The sequence below is a fragment of the Anomalospiza imberbis genome, chromosome 5 (genome assembly GCF_031753505.1).
Source record: "Anomalospiza imberbis isolate Cuckoo-Finch-1a 21T00152 chromosome 5, ASM3175350v1, whole genome shotgun sequence".
Taxonomy (NCBI): Eukaryota; Metazoa; Chordata; class Aves; order Passeriformes; family Viduidae; genus Anomalospiza; species Anomalospiza imberbis.
Genome location: NC_089685.1, coordinates 34,721,801 through 34,738,976, shown reverse-complemented (window position 1 = coordinate 34,738,976; position 17,176 = coordinate 34,721,801). Strand labels below are relative to the sequence as shown.

At 45.4% G+C, this 17,176-nt stretch overlaps 1 protein-coding gene across 1 annotated transcript; it reads right to left on the bottom strand.

The window, feature by feature from the left end:
- Positions 1-324: 324 nt before the first annotated feature.
- Positions 325-17,176, bottom strand: KCNMB4 (potassium calcium-activated channel subfamily M regulatory beta subunit 4). Its single transcript, XM_068190202.1, has 3 exons — positions 16,740-17,176; positions 8,226-8,353; positions 325-565 (listed from the first exon to the last, which is right to left on the bottom strand). Exons 1-3 carry the CDS (start codon positions 17,076-17,078, stop codon positions 397-399), a joined length of 636 nt encoding a protein of 211 aa, XP_068046303.1. The 5' UTR covers positions 17,079-17,176; the 3' UTR covers positions 325-396.

Sequence of the window (17,176 nt, the reverse complement as noted above, 5' to 3'; positions counted from 1 at the left end):
AAGTAAATATTCTAAATATTTAGTATTAAACATTAGCAAATATCACTTTGTGGAGATGAAAGTAACATCATCAGGGAGTTTCATAAACTGTCTCAATTTCTGGGTAGCTGCTCTTCAGCACTAACAGCACACAGCATATTTGGTGCAGTGTAGATTTTCTTTTTCTTTCTTTTTTTTTTGGTAGAATATACTTATTTAGTGCCATAGCAGAAGAAGCAATTAGCAGGCATTTCATGGGGCAATCTTCCAAGAACAGTCCTGAGACAAGGGCTACTCAACCACAGATCAGACCCTGGGAGGAGATGCAGCTGGGTGCCCCACAGACCTGCAGGTGTGTCAGGTGCCCTCCCTGAGACCCTCTTGCAGGTTTTTCTTTCCCACGAGCAGCCTTGCCACTCACAAATGCTTCTTCTTTTTTATTGCCTCTGCTCTGATAGCCAAGCTCTTGGCACAGATGGTCAGGACCACGATGAGGACTCCAACCAGGAAAGTCACCACGGGCCAGAGGAAGCAGTGCAAGAGAACAGTCTCATCATGGGTGCGCTTCAGCATCACATCATCCGGCCTGTGACAGGAGGAACAGAATATGGAAAAAATATAAATCGACATAATATCGTCAATTCATAAGTGGAAGTCATCTAACATGGTAAGAGTAAAGGTGATTTATTTGCCAAAGGGTTAGGAAATAATTAAGTGGACTATTTCATTCAATGCTTGCATTTGCCTTTTTATCACCATCACTCATGGCAGACGACGAGAGCTTTCCATTTGCAGTGTTTACAGGCTAACAACTTCATTTGGATTAAAAAAGAAAAAAAAAAAAGAAAGAAAAAAGAGTGTTGGTGCTCTACATCTTTCAGGGAATGTGATCATTGCAAACAGCCATGAAAGATACAGTATCATACTGACTGTGGATTGCAAAACCACTCTGGTAAAAACATATTACCAGGCAGCATTTAAACATATCTACCTCAAATGTTATCAAGCCCTGTGAAATATATTTAAACAGTAATTAAAGCTTTGCTTTGAGCACTGATGTGTCCATGGGGCTACATGGAGGCTCCTGATGAAGCAAGCCCTGGCTGTGGTTTGGATGTGGGCAGGGAGCTGGTCCCTGTGCTCAGCACTGGACTGCTGGTGGCCCAGGCTAGCCCGGCTGCAGTGGCAGGCAGCAGCCTGCAAGAAATCTGTCCCCATGAAGACTACAGCCTGCCCTGGGGTGGCCAAGGCTCCCAAGTCAGCTCCTTCCCAGCAGTGTCTGTTTCAGCAATACGCTGTGATTTGGGGCTGCAGACAGCAGTGCCTCAGCAGACTTGAGTAGACTCCTACAGGGACAATTTGGCGAGACTCCCATGAAGGTCTGAAGCTCCTTGCCTCCAGCAGCAACATCTAATACACAGTCATGGTGGGGTCTGTGACAGGTTTGTGCATTTCCAAAGGGAAACAGAGAGAGGAGGAGAACTGAGGTGGAAGCATCTTGAGACATTTGGAAATTTAGCTGTGCCACGTGTCTGAAAGATCTCCTGTCTATCTGCCTCATCCACGTCCGGGATGTTGTTAGGGAAATGTGATGGCAGGTTTTCCTCAGCTCTGGTTCTTTCTGCTCTCCCTTGCAATTTAATAGCTATTAAATCAGTCTTGTAGCATTTGCACTTTGCTCTTGCTTTCCCATCTACAGCCAAAGACATGCAGTCTGCTGGGAAACTATCTGCAAAGGAGAGAAAGAGAACTTTCTCCAACTAGAAAAATATCTATAGTCTTGACTCCTGTTGGTCCTCGCTTGCATCGCACACTCCCATTGCATGTCGCTTCACCAATGCCACCTGACACTTCCTGGAGCAACAAACCTCACAGCCTAAAATCCTGGAGAAGCAGGCTTATCCAGTGACATCCTGGGAATCAAGGTCTCCTAACATGGTGGCACATGGGAGCAGAGACCTGTTCAATGACTGTGCTGTCTCTCCCATGGCAGCTTTGTCCTGATCAGAAAGGAGCCCTAAGAAAGAATTCTCTGTCAGGGGAAAAAGAAGGAACTCTTTTTCCTTCACTGAGAAATTGAATGGCTTGCAAGTCTTCAGGGTTTTATCCATCCTTAAGGAGTTACTGGAGCCAGACTGCCAATTAAATCTGATGCCAGATTTAATTACACCTGCATTTGCATTTGGGGGTCTCTCACCCAAAATTGCTGTGGGGAGCATTCTCTGCACTGTGCCAGCCTGAAAGTCCCCAAGGCCAGCACCATACATCTCTTTGTTTCTGTAGTACGGATCAGAATAAAACTCTGATTATGAGCAGCTCAGCTATATAAAATTTGAAATTCAGCAGCATACAAAGATATCAAAAGAATCCCAGGTGTATTCAGTAGTGGAATGTATGAATTCTGTACAACCAAAAACCTCTAGCTACATAAGCAGGCACATGTGGAGACTATAAATTGAATAAAGCAGTATTAACTTCATGGGTGCAAACTCACCAATCTGTGCACCTGAGGAGAGAAATCCTTTCACAAGAGGTATAAGCCTGCTCCCTCACAGTTACTGTATCATCACCTGTGAATTACAGAGTGCTACTTGACTAGGAGGCCATAAGTAGGCAACACTCAATCTTCACAGCTCTGAAGTTATTAGTGACATTGAATTTTAAGTATTTTTTTAAGCAAATGTTAGTTCAAAAATAAGGGACAAGGAAAAACCTAGAAAATTGGATCCAATTAGAGTAAAGAAAGTGTGATTAGGGAAAGTAAGATATCCTTTAGACTGAATCTTAAATGTTTTGAAAAACATAGATACCAAAGGTAGCAGCAATGGATGTCAAACAGTCATTATAGATGTGACTGTGACTTAGTAATTTGAAAGAGCTTCCCTTTTGGAAAAGAGTCAAAGACAAAGCCTTTAAGTAAGTTTTGAGCTGAGGTTTGGGTTCAGATGGGCATTACTGCTACTTTTAAGTACAGTAAGAGTCCCTGTGCACTGGAGTGGCCTCACCATGATTCCTGTGTGCAGTTTTGGGTGCCACAATGTAAGAAAGATGTTAAGCTGTTGGAGAGCATCCAAAGGAGGGACATGAGGATGGTGAAGGGCCTTGAGGGGAAGCCATATGAGTAGTGGCTGAGGTCACCTTGTTCAGTGTGGAGAAGATTGAGGGGAGACCTCATTTCAGTCACTTCCTCACAAGGGGAAGAGCAGGGGCAGACACTGATCTCTTCTCTGTGGTGCCCAGTGACAGAACCCAAGGGAATGGCGTGAAGTTTTGTCAGGGGAGGTTCAGGTTGGATATTAGAAAAATGTTCTTCATCCACAGGGTGGTTGGGCCCTGGAACAGGCTTCCCAGAGTAGTGATCACAGCACCAAACTTGTCTGAGTTCAAGAAGCATTTGGAAAGTGTTCTCAGGCACATGGTGTGACTCTTGGGAACAGTGCTGTGCAGGGTCCTTATCTGGATTCCATGATATTGGTGAGTGCCTTTCAGTTCAGAGTGTTCTGTGATTCTGTAGCACTTGAAACACAGTAATGTAACTGCTTTAGGTTTGCTTGGCAAAGCTAGCAATTTTGACTTTTCATGCTATGTTTTTAAAGGTGACCCGCCTGCTCCCATGGTCTGAAGGCTTGTTGTTTTACTTGGAAACAGGAACGGAAAGGTGTTCTGTCCCCAAGGGAAGACTTCTTATGGTAAAGACCTGTCTTTGCTGGAAAGCCTAAGAGCATCACTCCCCTGGTGCTGAAGCAGTAATGTTGAACTCAAAGGAAGTACATCCTAGAAATGCCTAGAAACACGTTTTTTTCCCTATGAAAATCAGCCAATATAATTAAATTTGTTGCTTTGCTCCTGTAAGTACAGTGTCTTTAATAAACACATCTTTGCTCTGTGACTTTATATAGTACTTCAGTGCAAAGATGCTGGCAGAGGGGTTGGGCATCTTTACCCTAAGCTTGATTATTGGCAGTCTCTTCTTTCTACCAATGCTGCCATTCAGGTTTCCAGTAAATGTAAAGCCTCTTGAGGCGATGCACCCAAAATCTTAACACCAGTTATCCATGCGCAAAACAGCGGCAGAGGCAAGAAAGAGACCTAGTGGGGCAAAAGGGGGAAACTCTGCAGTGATTGCAAGCCATGCTCAGGCATTCAGAGCTGGTTTTTGCTGCGAACAGTGATGGCCTCTGTGCAGCACCACCACTGTCCAGCAGCAGTCCCAGGATGAAACAACAAACAAACTGAAAAAAAAATCCCTGAAGAAGCCTTTGCCTTAACCCTGAAAACACAGCTTTCTCTTTCACTGAACAGACAAGGAGGAAGGAATTTTGTTTTCATTGATAAAAGGTGAGACCAGGACTTATTTTTAGCAGGACTTTGAGCTCAGGGCTAGACATTTGTGGAGCTTTGAGCTCCAGGGCTAACTGGATTAGTTGCATTATACAACACATCCCTGTTAGGTTCTGCCAGGTAGTTCAGAGACCAGATAAAACAGGCTCCATCAGAGCCTTCCGAGCAATTACTGAACATTGTGGGGAGAATTGCAGTGCGGGGATTACCAAAATGTCATGTAGGACCAAAAGGTTACAGGCACATAAACATTTCCATCATCACTTACAAACCAAACTGTGGACCTAACATCGCACAACAATAGCTGGCAGAGGTGGAGGCGCAGGATAGGGAAACCTTACAAATGCTTTTGTATTCAAACAATCCAGATTTAAAGATGTTTGCAATACACTGGCTTTTCCCCACAGATATTCACATCCCTTCACTCTGACAAGCAGTCTTTTTTTCCCTTATTGTTGCAAGATGCAGAGATCCTCAGCTGGATGGCTGCTTGCAGAGGCAGCACAGTGTCTTACTGACAGCCAAGTGCTTTCCACCTCGGGCCCAAGCACTGCTCCACAGGTGGATGGAATTAATTTAGAAAACTGTGAAGTAACAGAGCAAACCAAGATTTATGTTCCAACATTTTATGGATGTGCAGTCTTACTACCTGAGCACCCTTGACTTACACACATAATTATTCTGAGATAAGTGGGAACCCTGCAGGGCACCCCAACAACGTACAGGTTGTCACTAATCACTTGATGGGGTTTTCTCTTCAAATCTCTGATGAATTTGTGTACAGCACCCTGCAGCAAACACAGAGGAGGTTAAAGCATGGCTGGCTCATCTGCTGTGCCACAGCAAAGGAAACACAGGGTGTTCTTGTGTATGGGACAAACCCAGAGTTAACAAGCAATAATGCCATATAAATCAGCCACTACAAAGAAATGACTTGACACAAGTTGCTCTGCCTGTCTCTGCATGGCATGAGACAATGAGGTCTCAACTCATGGCAATCTCAGTTTCTCTTTTTTGTTCTTGTCATGGATGTCAATGACACCTGGAATATGAAGAAATGAAGTGACAGGATCTTCCCATCCTGCCTGTTCCCACAGGCCTCCCACTTTAGGGCATGCATTTGTGGCCTTTGTTTGCATGAGGTCATGATTGCAGACTGCTGGGATGCTGGGTGTGAGATCCAGAACACCAAAGCCCTAGAGCTCAGTACCTTCTCAAACTTTTGGCAATAGCCTGAGAACTTCATCTGAATTTTTCCTGTATTTTAGAGTCTGAAACACTGAAGATTGGTTTCTGCTGTGCTGGGCTTCCTTCAGGCTGGGATATCATCATGCCAACAGACAGACACCTTCACCAGAGATCCAGAAAAGCAACTTCCCCATGCAGCTTGAACCCCTGGTCCCAAAGCTTGTCAGAGAAGAGTGTGACACTAAAGTCCAGTGCCTACGGTGGCAAAGCAAAACCTTGCTCTTCAGTAAAGCCTGAGCCTTAAGATAAGCTGTACTTTGGTTCCCTAAGAGAAATGTCAGGCAGCTAATTCTGCTAGGCAGTTTGATTTACAGTAACTAAGAATGGTTGAAATTGCCAAGTCTGCTTCTCATCCCTTTTGTATAACTTTGAACTGTAAGAATCCCTTTTTTAATCTTTTCAAAATAACCTATTGAACCCACCAAACTGAAAGGAAGTTGTTCCTAACAGTACACTCTGCATGCAGCAACAGTTTTGACAATGAAGATTGAGTAAATTTGATGAAGAGGAGATGATGTTCATTCATTGCCTGTATATTTATCTAGAATTTTATTCTGCTGTTTCAAAAGAGAGAGTATTAATATTACAAATATTACATTCTCTAAGGAGCTATTTACTATACATTTTATACAGACTAACAGAGAACAGTTAGCTTAAACACACAGTGAAAAAATACTGTCAGAAAACATGCACACTTCTATTTTGAAGGGAACAGATTTCTCCCTCAGTTTGTTATGGTTTCTTTTTACTGCTTTGCAGGCTGCTTAGTCATCATTGCTCTAAATGTATACCCAAGCAAGCACATTCCCAGTCAGCAGAACTTATCTCCCAAAGCTCATTGCTATCTCCAGAAGAAAATAGATGGTGTACACATTTCAGCTTAGGCTATCTTCTAGTATCCCTGGCAGCGAGCCTCTCTTAACCTGTGTATGAATTGTTGTATGATCAGCAAAAGGCAGTGTTTCAAGGCAGCCACTGTGCTGGCAAGAACCTTTAGCAGTGTAGGATTCAGCATCTTTAGGGAAAAAAGCCCTTCCTAAGTGCTGCACAATTTCTCAGTGCCAGCTTACATAAATGTCAGATGCTAGGCAGCATGCAGCCTATGCAGAAAAGCTTTGTCTTTGCTCCACCAAAATGTAATGTGAGAATCAGCTCCCATAGCTCTGGACACCTACCACCCTACACTCCTCTACAGGAGAGAAATAAACACCTCTGGGCATCTCACCTGTATCAGGCATTTACTCTGGGGTAAGATAAAAGGCCCATTTCTCTCCACCGGCTAAAAAAGTTACCTTTCACATCATCTTTTCCACACCAGTTTTAGATGTATCCTAGCCATGACTTCTCCTGCAGACAATCCCATGGTTCTGACTCTCCTGCTCACTTGGGCAGTGGGTGCTGCAAGTCCCAGTTCTCAGGAGTACAAGGAACAGGCAACACCTGCCTGCCCAGGAAAACCAGAATCATAACTTGGCTCCTGGTTACCAGATCCAAGCTTTGGCTCCATGTGGACCAGAGGACTCCCAAGAAGGTCCCTGACAGGTCTGATGCCATCACTCAGAGCACCCTTTTAATCTCTGCATGCTGTAAGCAATGTTTCTTTACTCTCTAAAGGAAAAAAAAATTGCTACAAAGTTTTGGTGGTGTCCCTCTGCAAAGAGTTAACCAGGGACAACAAACTCATCCTGGGCATGCTGGCTGGGTCTGCAGTCTCTTCAGGGAGAAAACTATTACAGGCAGCCTAAGACAAACCTGAAGGCCCCAAGGCACTCAGCAGGATGCCCACAGGAGAGTCAGGCATTTCTCCACCTGCCATCCATTCTCCTCCTGATTGTCTTCCTGAGCTTAAGTATCTCGTGCCAACGCTCCCAACACTGAGCCCTGAATTGCACCTGCAAGTCATGAGCTATTCCCTCATCTATTTAACTTTCAAGTGTGTGTGGGATAGGCCTAACCTCCTCCTGCAGCCACATTACCTTTTATTTCCTGGCATATCACCGTCAGAAAGAGACAGGAAAAAGGACTCCCTCCCCTTTCTGTTTACTGAAGGAAGGAAACCACACGTCACTCTCATATGCATGAAGTCACATCAACACTGGCAGTAAAAGTAAGAACTGAAACAGAAGGGGAGATGCTTTAGGTTACAACTTTCTACTCTGCAAGCATGTATGAAACCTGGCAGTTCTGTTGCTGTTTATTACACACATCTGATCCATTAATCCTCTATGAACACAATTACTGAGTTAGTTTGTCCTATTTACTGTTCTCCCCTTTTCTTCCATGAGCACAGTAGAGTTTCTTTTCTATGGAGGAAAGGAATGTTAATATCCACACCAGAAATCTGCCATCTGAGTGGTAAAAGCCAAGATACTTTTTGCTAAAGAAATTCCATATTTTAAGGAAAACTTTTCTCAGAGTCTTATATTTTTACTTCAAGTGGTAAAAATACTCCTTTCCTTTCCATATAGCTTTTCATCAATAGAGTTGCCTTGCAAAGTTCTGCACTGAGGACTGTGTGATAAACCACATTGCCCTGGAGGGGGTCTCTGTGTGTATATACATATGCATGCATTTATGTTCATTTTCAAACAGAACCAATGGACAGCTGTTAAGCAGATGCATAAGCACTCCTGCCTAGCCAAATGGAGATTACTCACCTCAAGTGCTGGTTAAAATAGCACGTAAATGGTTGAGAACCCACTTTCTCTTTCCAGTATTTCTGCTTGTACGTGACATTCTCAGAGTTCTCCTGATCGTCTCTTGCACAGGGAGGGATGTATGAGCACTGCCAAGACACATTGCAAAACAGAGTTACTGCTGCGCTCAAGAACACAGGGCATCACTTCTCTGTGTTTTCCTCATGATACCAGCGTGACCGAAATGGACTGAGAATAATAAACAATAGCTCCAAAGAAACAGAAAAGAAATATTAGCTGAACTTCACTTCAGTTGCTAATCATTCTGTGTGGGTACTGGAAAATATAGCAGCATTCAGAAAGAATTTAAGGATTTGGCACGATGAATGTGAAAATGACCATTTCATTTTGATAGATTCCTAGCCAGCTGCATGGATTGGATTTTAATAACTTCCTATTTTCAGTGAGGCACGTAATCACAAGTTTTGTTAAGTATCATGCTAATAAATAATCCAAAGAGTCCAGCAAGCTTTCCCAGGTGATGGGATATCTGGCTGATATCCACTGATATAAGAAGGTATTCTTCCACTGTCACAACACAAGGAAAGAAGACAAAGTTTCACAGCACTGCTTCGGTAGAAAGTTTCAGCATCTGCTTCTGCTGTACAGAAGTCAAGGAGAGTTGAGCATGCAGCGGAGCTACCTGCAGATCTCACCTTCAGACATCTGCTTCAAAGCCTAGAGATCAAGGGAAATTCTTCCCCCAGCTTGGTGCCCTTGGGACTGGGCTTTCAGGGGCTCCCCTTTGGGTCTCTCTCTCTCTCTCTCTCACACACACACACACACACACACACAGATTGTTTCCAAGTCTTTGACACACCACCCTTAAGTCCTAGCCACAGGGAGTTAAACAACAAACAGTGCACTGAATCAAGTGTCAGCACTATCAGAGTTCAGTGTCCAAGCACAATCCCTCTCATTTTTACCAGGCATCCATACAGGAGATCATGACAGGAACTGTTGAACCACACTGAGTAACACAGCTTAGCTGATCCTCCCGTAACACAGAGGCTTTTCACCCTGCAGGACATACAGACACCAAGTGCACTCACTGAATTTTCATTCCTTTAAAATTGGGAGCTGCAAATAGAAAAAAGTGTGACTGGGAAGGTAGCTAAAAAGCCGCCTACTTAGGAAGGATGAAGGAGCAGGAGGTGAAGGATGTGGGAAGCCCCTAAAGGGGGCTCACATATGATCACAACATTAATTTCTCCACAGTGTCCTGAAGGCAGTAACAGCAAGGAGAGCGATACTCTATCTGACATGAGAATAAAGATCACCATGACTCACTGTGCCTAGAAAGTGCTTCCTCTCCTTCTGCTGAGGTGTCACAGGGGCTTACCTTGTCCCCAGCTGCACACTATACCTAAGATGTACAGACCTACAAGACCATGTTCACCATACAACAGCTTGAAGATTTGCCATTCCAAGGGCAAGGGAGAAATCTCAGGATTTTATTCCCCTGATCATGTAAAATCTGACCACTTCTGTCAGCACCTGCAATTGCTGCCAGTGTTTTGCATGCTTCAGAATGAAAGTATCTGCAAGATCTTCCTTGCTGCTTCCAAACTGATACCTACCTTTTTCACATGCAAGGATCTTCATTTTCACATGGACTTCTGGCTGGTGTTGCCATGGCACAGAGCTCCCTTTAGCTCCCTGTTCACAGGACCCTACACAAGGATTGTCCCACTGCTGATGATGGAGAACAGAAATGAGTGGCAACACCACTCTACTTCGGAAACCAGAATGCAGGATTTATCACATACTGTTGTTGCCATCTTAGATAATATTCCTTGGTCAGCAGAATTTTTGGTTTGGTTGTCCACTTTGGAAGCATCAAACACCCCCTGTTTTCCTCCACACTCACAGTGCATAAACACATTTGTGCAGCAGCTGGGCAGAGTCAGCAAATTTGGCATGAAGACACCTGAGAGCACTGCTGGCTCTGCTCTGACCCCCTGATAGCACCAATGTGCTGCACCTTCCCAGCTGGTCCCCTCCTGCCTGCTTGGCCTGGGGTCCAGCCCTTCCAACATCCTCCACTCTGATGTTTTCCTTTATGGAACATTTCCTGCTTTGGAAATGGCACCATATCCCACGAGCTGTGCACTCACTGCCTACATCTGACTGTAATCACCACACTGCTCTTCCCAAGCCCCCAGCCTGCAGGTAGCCCCCAGCTTTTAGGGGCTCTAGAAAGAGCTCCCAAACCAGCCACTATTTAGCCAACACTCAAAATTAATAACTAGACAGGCCAGCTAAGTACCAATAGACATTATTTTGCCTAAACACACCCAGCTATCTCAAAATTCCTATTCCTGTGTTCCTGGCTCCAGTATACATATTTCCTCTATCCTCTGAAATGTTTCCTCTTCCTGGCTGACCCTGCTGCTGTCCTCTGCTATGAAAGTGCAACTGCCCTACCAGTCCTGGTTAAACTTTCTCTGGATCCTTCAGAGACCTTCCACCCCCACAAAATAGTACTTGAATCCTTCACAAAGTTCATAAGCTGGTGAATTGTCGATTAGCCCCATCCTGAGTTTCAGGCTTAGAAACAACCAGAGAGGTCTCTTTTCCCAAGAGATGTCCATCTGAACAGACAAATATCAAGCTTTAGCAGTCTCCCAGGACATTTCATCACAGAGTGCTTCACATTTTTTCCCATCAGTCCCCATGCTGTTAGCTCAATATGAAGATATTAAAAATTGAGTTTTTCAGGACAGGGATTTTTCTTGGTTTGGAAGATGTAAAGGGGCCCACAGACAGTTTCTCTGGGCAGCACTTCTGTATTTTCCTGTGCCAAAGCAAGAGTACATGGGACTATTGCCAGTATCTATAGGAGGGACCTCTGAAAGCTGGGCACAACAGCAAATGCTTTCCATAACTCAAACTTCACACCATTCTCTGCACACATTTTCCCAGCTGACAGAAAGCATGCTGGATACATTTCTACCTCTTTATCTTCATGTGGAAAACACAAAGAAGACACCTGGGGTCTTGCCATAAATTGATGTGGCCTCACTGCTTCTGCCTGTTGAGGATGAACAGTCTTGGAGAGAGGAATGGTCCCTGTCCCAATATGAATCCCAAGGGCCACCCTGAAACATCAACTCCATGTGACAAAGGCCTTGAGCCACAGAAAACACCCAAGATGCCACCCCAGTGTGAGCATTATCAGCTGCTGCACAAACACCGGAGCTTGTTTGCCAGCCCAGGATGCCAGCACAGTCCCCACCAACCCAAGGTGCTTTTTGTCCCTTTCTGACCCACGTAGGGGGTGGATCTCTCTTTACTCAGCCTCCCAAGAACACTTCTAGGGCAGTCTGCTTGATCAGCTCTATCACCCTCCTAAACAGATTCAGCAGGCAGATAAAAGGGAATCATATCCTCACAAACTTTGCTGCTGTGAGCTGATGGATGCATGTGAAATAACTTCCACTTTGGCAATAGGCAGTTCCTGAAACATTAAATCTGTAGTCCTCCCTTACAAGACATGGCATAAAATACTGGCATCAAAACATAAACAAATGCCAACTGAAAGCAAACTAGGACACCAGTAAAAATGTGAGTTAATGTAATAATCTTTACACCAAGGTTTTATAGGATTTGTATCTGTGTTTGCTGCTGGATGCTCCCACTTTAGTGTCCCTGCAGATGCCTGGGAAGATTCCTGGTGCTTCTGAACACTTCATGAGGGCAGATATTCTTCCATATCACAGAGAAAGAACAGATGCATGAGCTCTTGACAGTGGTTTAAGTTCCAGGTTGAATTTCATGCTTTTCAAAGATCAATGTTTGCCTAATTCAGTCACATTTTTAATAAAAAGACAAACTTGATAGACTACAAGTCCAAGAAATTTTCAAATGTGAAGAGACATCCCAGCCCAAAGTAGAAGCAATTTAGCCCAACAGAAGACAAACCAAAGTAATTCAGGAGCAAGATTTCAAACTCGCTTTCCAAGTGACATGTGGAAGACCATCATTCTGGCTCCTGGTGAGCTATGGGACAGAGCATGTACCATTTGTTTGGTGGGGCAAGCCCTACAACACCTGCTGGAGTAGAGATCCACCTGCAGCCCATGGTGGACCCCAAACCACAGCAAAGGGATGCCCAAAGGAAGTTGTCATTTTGAGGGAAGCCCAAATGGGAGCAGGGTCCTGGCAGAACCTGTGATCCTGTGGAGAGAGGAGCCCATGCTGGAGCAGGTTTTCTGGCAGGACTTGTGACCCTGTGGGGAATCCATGCTGGAGCACTTCATAAAGAAATACTGCCTGTGGGACCCACACTGGAGAAGGTAATGGAGGACTGTCTCCTGTGGGAGAGACCTCACACTAGAGCAGGGAAAGAGTGTGAAGAGGAAGGAGTGCAAATGTGTGATGAACTGACCACAGCCCACATTACCTGTGCCTCTGTGCTGGTGGGAAGGAGGAGGTGAAGAAAATTAGGAGTGAAGCTCAGGAAAAAAAGATGAGTAGGGGAAAGGCATTTTTAGATTTTATTTTATTTATGCAGTACCCTTCTCTGATTTAATTGGCAATAAAACAGATTAATTTCCCCGAGTCAAGTCCATTTTTGCCACGATGATAAAGGGTAAGTGGTGCCTCCCTGTCCTTATCTCAACCCACAAGCCTTTCATTATATTTTCTCTCTCCTGTCCACCTGAAGAGTGATACACAGCTTGGGTGGGGACCTGAAATCCAACCAGGGTCAACCCACTGCACCAAGCAATAGATGAGCTTCTCCTAACTTTGTGTGTGTGTCTCCATACACTACTGGGTTACCTTCTTCTTCTTCTTCTTGTCTTACCAGTCACTCCCCTAAAAGTTTCTTTGGCAGAGCAGGGGGCAACTTCTTCCAACCTTACACTTAACTGCAGATATAGAAAGGGAAATGTCTAAAAAACCAGAAAGCAGATGTTTTTAGCAGCTGACATACTCCCTTGCCATTTTCCCAGGCAGAGCTGTGGCCTGGCCCCTGCATACTCGATGGCCAGAGAGTAATAGTGACAAATTGACTTTGGAATTAATCTTGCTTAAGCCTTATCTCAGAGATTATTATTGCTATCAAGGCAGCTGAAGAAAGGCTACAGTCACTCAGTCACTCCAATAAATTTCTTCCTCTGAGACAGCAATCAAAAAAAAAAAAAAAAAAAAAAAAAAAAAAGAAATCCACAGATCACTCAGACTGAACACAAATGTAATCGTGTTTCGTGCTTTATATATACATGCCTGGATTATCTCTGACCCAGCTATATAATCTTTTAAGAGCTAAAATGAATCCTGGGCTGTACAACGATGTGATTATCTTAGAAAGCAAGAGAAGAAAAAGAAATTATTTTTCCAGCATCTAGAAAAATATTTTTCCTCACTGGAACAGACATTCATATCTGTGATACGTTTATGTGTCAGCCTGCTCTACTACAGAAAGTAGAAGATTTTTAATCAAATACACTTGGGATTTTTGGGTGGAGTGAAGCTGCCAACTGATTTATTATTGTTGTGTGTTGTAAGAAGCCTGAACTATGCTTTTCTACACTATTGATTTACAGGGAAAAATTGCTACCCTACAAAGAGAAGCACCTAAGCAGAAAGTAAAGTTTTAAAAATGTTCAAAACAAAATTGGTCTTCTTTTTCCCTTCTAGGTAGTTGGAACTGATTAACATGTTGTATGTATGTCTATGTGCATGAACACAAGCAAGCATAGTGCAAAAATGTGATGGGAACAGGAGGGGTTAAACAGCTCTCTGTTTGTTCATAAATATAGACGGGATCCCGAGCATTAAATCCAGCAGATTCTTACTCTGTGCTCTATCTAATGTACCTCAGCATAAAATCCTGAAAGCTTTCAAAGACAGCGAGACTTTAAATCAAAAATTAAAGGAGAGTATAACTGTTTGTCTCTACAGACATTGAACTAGGGAAAAAAGGGAAAACCAAATAAGCAGATTCAGACTTCAGTCCCTTACAAAGGTATGTTTTCCTGATGAGACCTGACTTTTCTTCTTATTTTGTATTTGTTTTACATAAGCTTCTTAAAGTAGGGAAAATAATTAGAGCACATTTTTTCTACACAGTTTTCCACTGCGATAAATTCAATTACTACCAAAGACTACAGTTACATCAAAAAATGCATCCTTTCTGCTTGGTCACATCTGGTAAATCAGATTTAATCCTCAGCAATCAATATTCCAGGGTAAACAGCCCACACCTAGAGACACAAGGTGGAAGATAAAGAAAACAGATTGTATTTGTAAAAGCAGGAAAGTACCACACACTGTTTCTGTTCAGCCCTGTTTTCTTATTAAGAGTTAACATGAAATTAATTGTTAAATAAAAATAGTTTTCTGAGTGACATTTACAGGCATTACTTCTGAAGCTCAGAGAGCCTCCCTGCAATTCAATTCAGCCCCCGGGCAGGTGCAATCCTTCTCTTCCCAACACACTTCCAGAAAGGCAGTAGAAAATAAGATCAAGAAGTAAAAACAAAACAAAACATTTGGACTACTCAGAAAGGTATTGCGGTCACGGTCCAATTTGAAAGCTGCTGCTGAACCTGAGGATGCTGCCAGAGCTGCTGAGCTCAGGCATTCTGGTGGCAATCAGCGCTCACCTCCCATCTCCCACTTTCCATCTCCCAGCTCCCATCCTTGCTGGAGGTGGCCACAACAGAGCCATAGGGCCGTGCTCAGGGAGAGCTACGCTGCACCCTCTGCAGAGCCACGTCATCTTTACCCCACATCAAAAGGGTGACTTTTCTCCTGCATTTTACCAACTCCCCCCTGCCCACCTGAAAATGGAGAGATGTTTAGAGAAGTCCTGCAGCTCAGACAGCTAGGGCACTCCCAGCACACCTCTGCCACCACAGACCTCTGCACAGGGAGCGTGGCAGCAGCACTCACAGGAAAAGATTTGCAAAGCTCCCTCACAGGCCAACATTTCATCTGCTTACGATCAGGCTCCATCCAGCCCTGCAGCTTCAACCACTCATCACTTCTGAGCAGTGCCAAGAATTTAATCTAAATCCTGTCAGATTTACCATCCTGCTACTTACTCTGCTGATTTTTACCCCGACCACACTTCCAAGCTGCCAAGGGGGGAAAAGCAACCCTCAAACCCTGAGTGTGAAACTCAATCTGCCTTCCAAGGGACGGAGCACACCAGTGCAAGTATGACTGAGGAGATGTGAGGCTGCACATCCCAGCTGGACACCAAAGCATGCTTCCCAGCCCTGCAAACAGACCCCTGCATCATGCTGAGCGTGGCCCTTAGCACTATGTTGCATCCACATCACTGTCAAAGAGCTGAAATGTCCTTGCCACTACACTCCTAATTTCAAGTTCTTTCAGAAGTAGGAAGATTCTGACATATTTTTTTTTCCTTCTTCAAACTACTTAATAAGATCTCCTCCACTCAGGTGCGTGCTGTCAAAGCCATCTTTACCCAGCATAAAAAGAAAAAGGAGAAGGCAGAATAACTGCCTTTAAAGAAAGAGAAAGCACAAGTCAAGCATTGCCTTCAGACTTCCCCAGTTTGCTGGAAGATGCAACTTTCACAAATTCTTCATTTGGCTCTTTTGCATATGGGTGATGGAGGAGTTTAAGAATCAAACCAGCACGGGGAAACTTTTGTTTTGGTGCAGCCCCTTCCCCAGCTCCCCACCAGCAGCTGCTCCACTAACATTTCTCCGTGCGCTTTGGGGAGCGGCACTGCGAAGTCCCCCACCCTCCTGGACGCGCAAGGCAGCGGCACCGGGCGCTGCCCGAGCAGACAGAGCTGCCCGCCGGCAGCAGGAGTTTCTCCCGGGGCTCCGGCGGGGAGGGCCGGGAACGGCAGAGGAGCCTCCGCTGCTGTCCCTGCGCTGCCGCCCGGGGGCTGCGCTCCGGACGCGGGCGGGACGGACGGAGTGGGGCTGGCCGCGAAGTGTGAGAGTGTGTGAGAGAGAGTGCGTGCGTGTGTGTGTATGCACCGTACTAAGTATAGTATATAGCACAGTGTAATCCACTAGAGAGTATGTTATACATTATATACAGTATGGTATACTATGCTGTATAGAATCACAAAATATCCCGAATTGGACGGCACCCACTGGGATCATCAAGACCATCTCCTGGCCCTGCACAGGACAGCCCCAAGAGTCACACCGTGTGTTTGAGAGCGAATGCTTCTTGAACTCTGTCAGGTTTGGTGCTGTGACTACTTCCCTGGGGAGCCTTTTCCTAGTATCGAGACTAAACCTCCCCTGAGATTATATGTATATAAACACTGTAGAGATATACTACTTTTTGCTGAGCAACAAGCAGAGCGGCATTCCGGACGGACGCTCCCCCACTTCACTTACCACCCCCCACCTCCAAATAGAGAAATCCCCGCACCGAACAGAGGGCGGGCGCCAGGAGCGGTGAAAGGGCACCGACGGCCGCGACGGGACCACCGATGGCATTTCGGGAGAGGAGGGCGTTCGCGGGTCTCACCTTGGGGTTGGTGCGCAGCTGCCGCTCGTCCTCGTGGAGCAGGGCGGGTGCGGAGGAGCGGGAGGTGCGGACCAGCACCTGGAGGCAGGGGTAGCGGGCGGTGCCGCGGCAGGCGGCCCCGCAGGAGAAGGTGCAGGCGAAGCGCTCCCCCAGCTGCCGCACCGCCAGCACCGTGCAGTTGGCGGAGCCGCCGCCGCCCCGCTCCTGCAGCGCCGGGCGAAGCCAGCAACAACCCAAACCCAAGAGGGAAAGCAAGCCGGCGGCGATGAGGAGGAAACCCAGCCGCATGCTCTTGTCCTCCGCCTCCGTGTACTCGTAAGCCGCCCGGCTCCTCGCCATCGCCCGGCTGCCGCTGGCATCCGCCGCCGGGCATCAGCCACTGCCATCGGCTAAAGCTACCGCCGCTCCCCGCCTCCCTCCCCGCCTCCTCCGAGGCT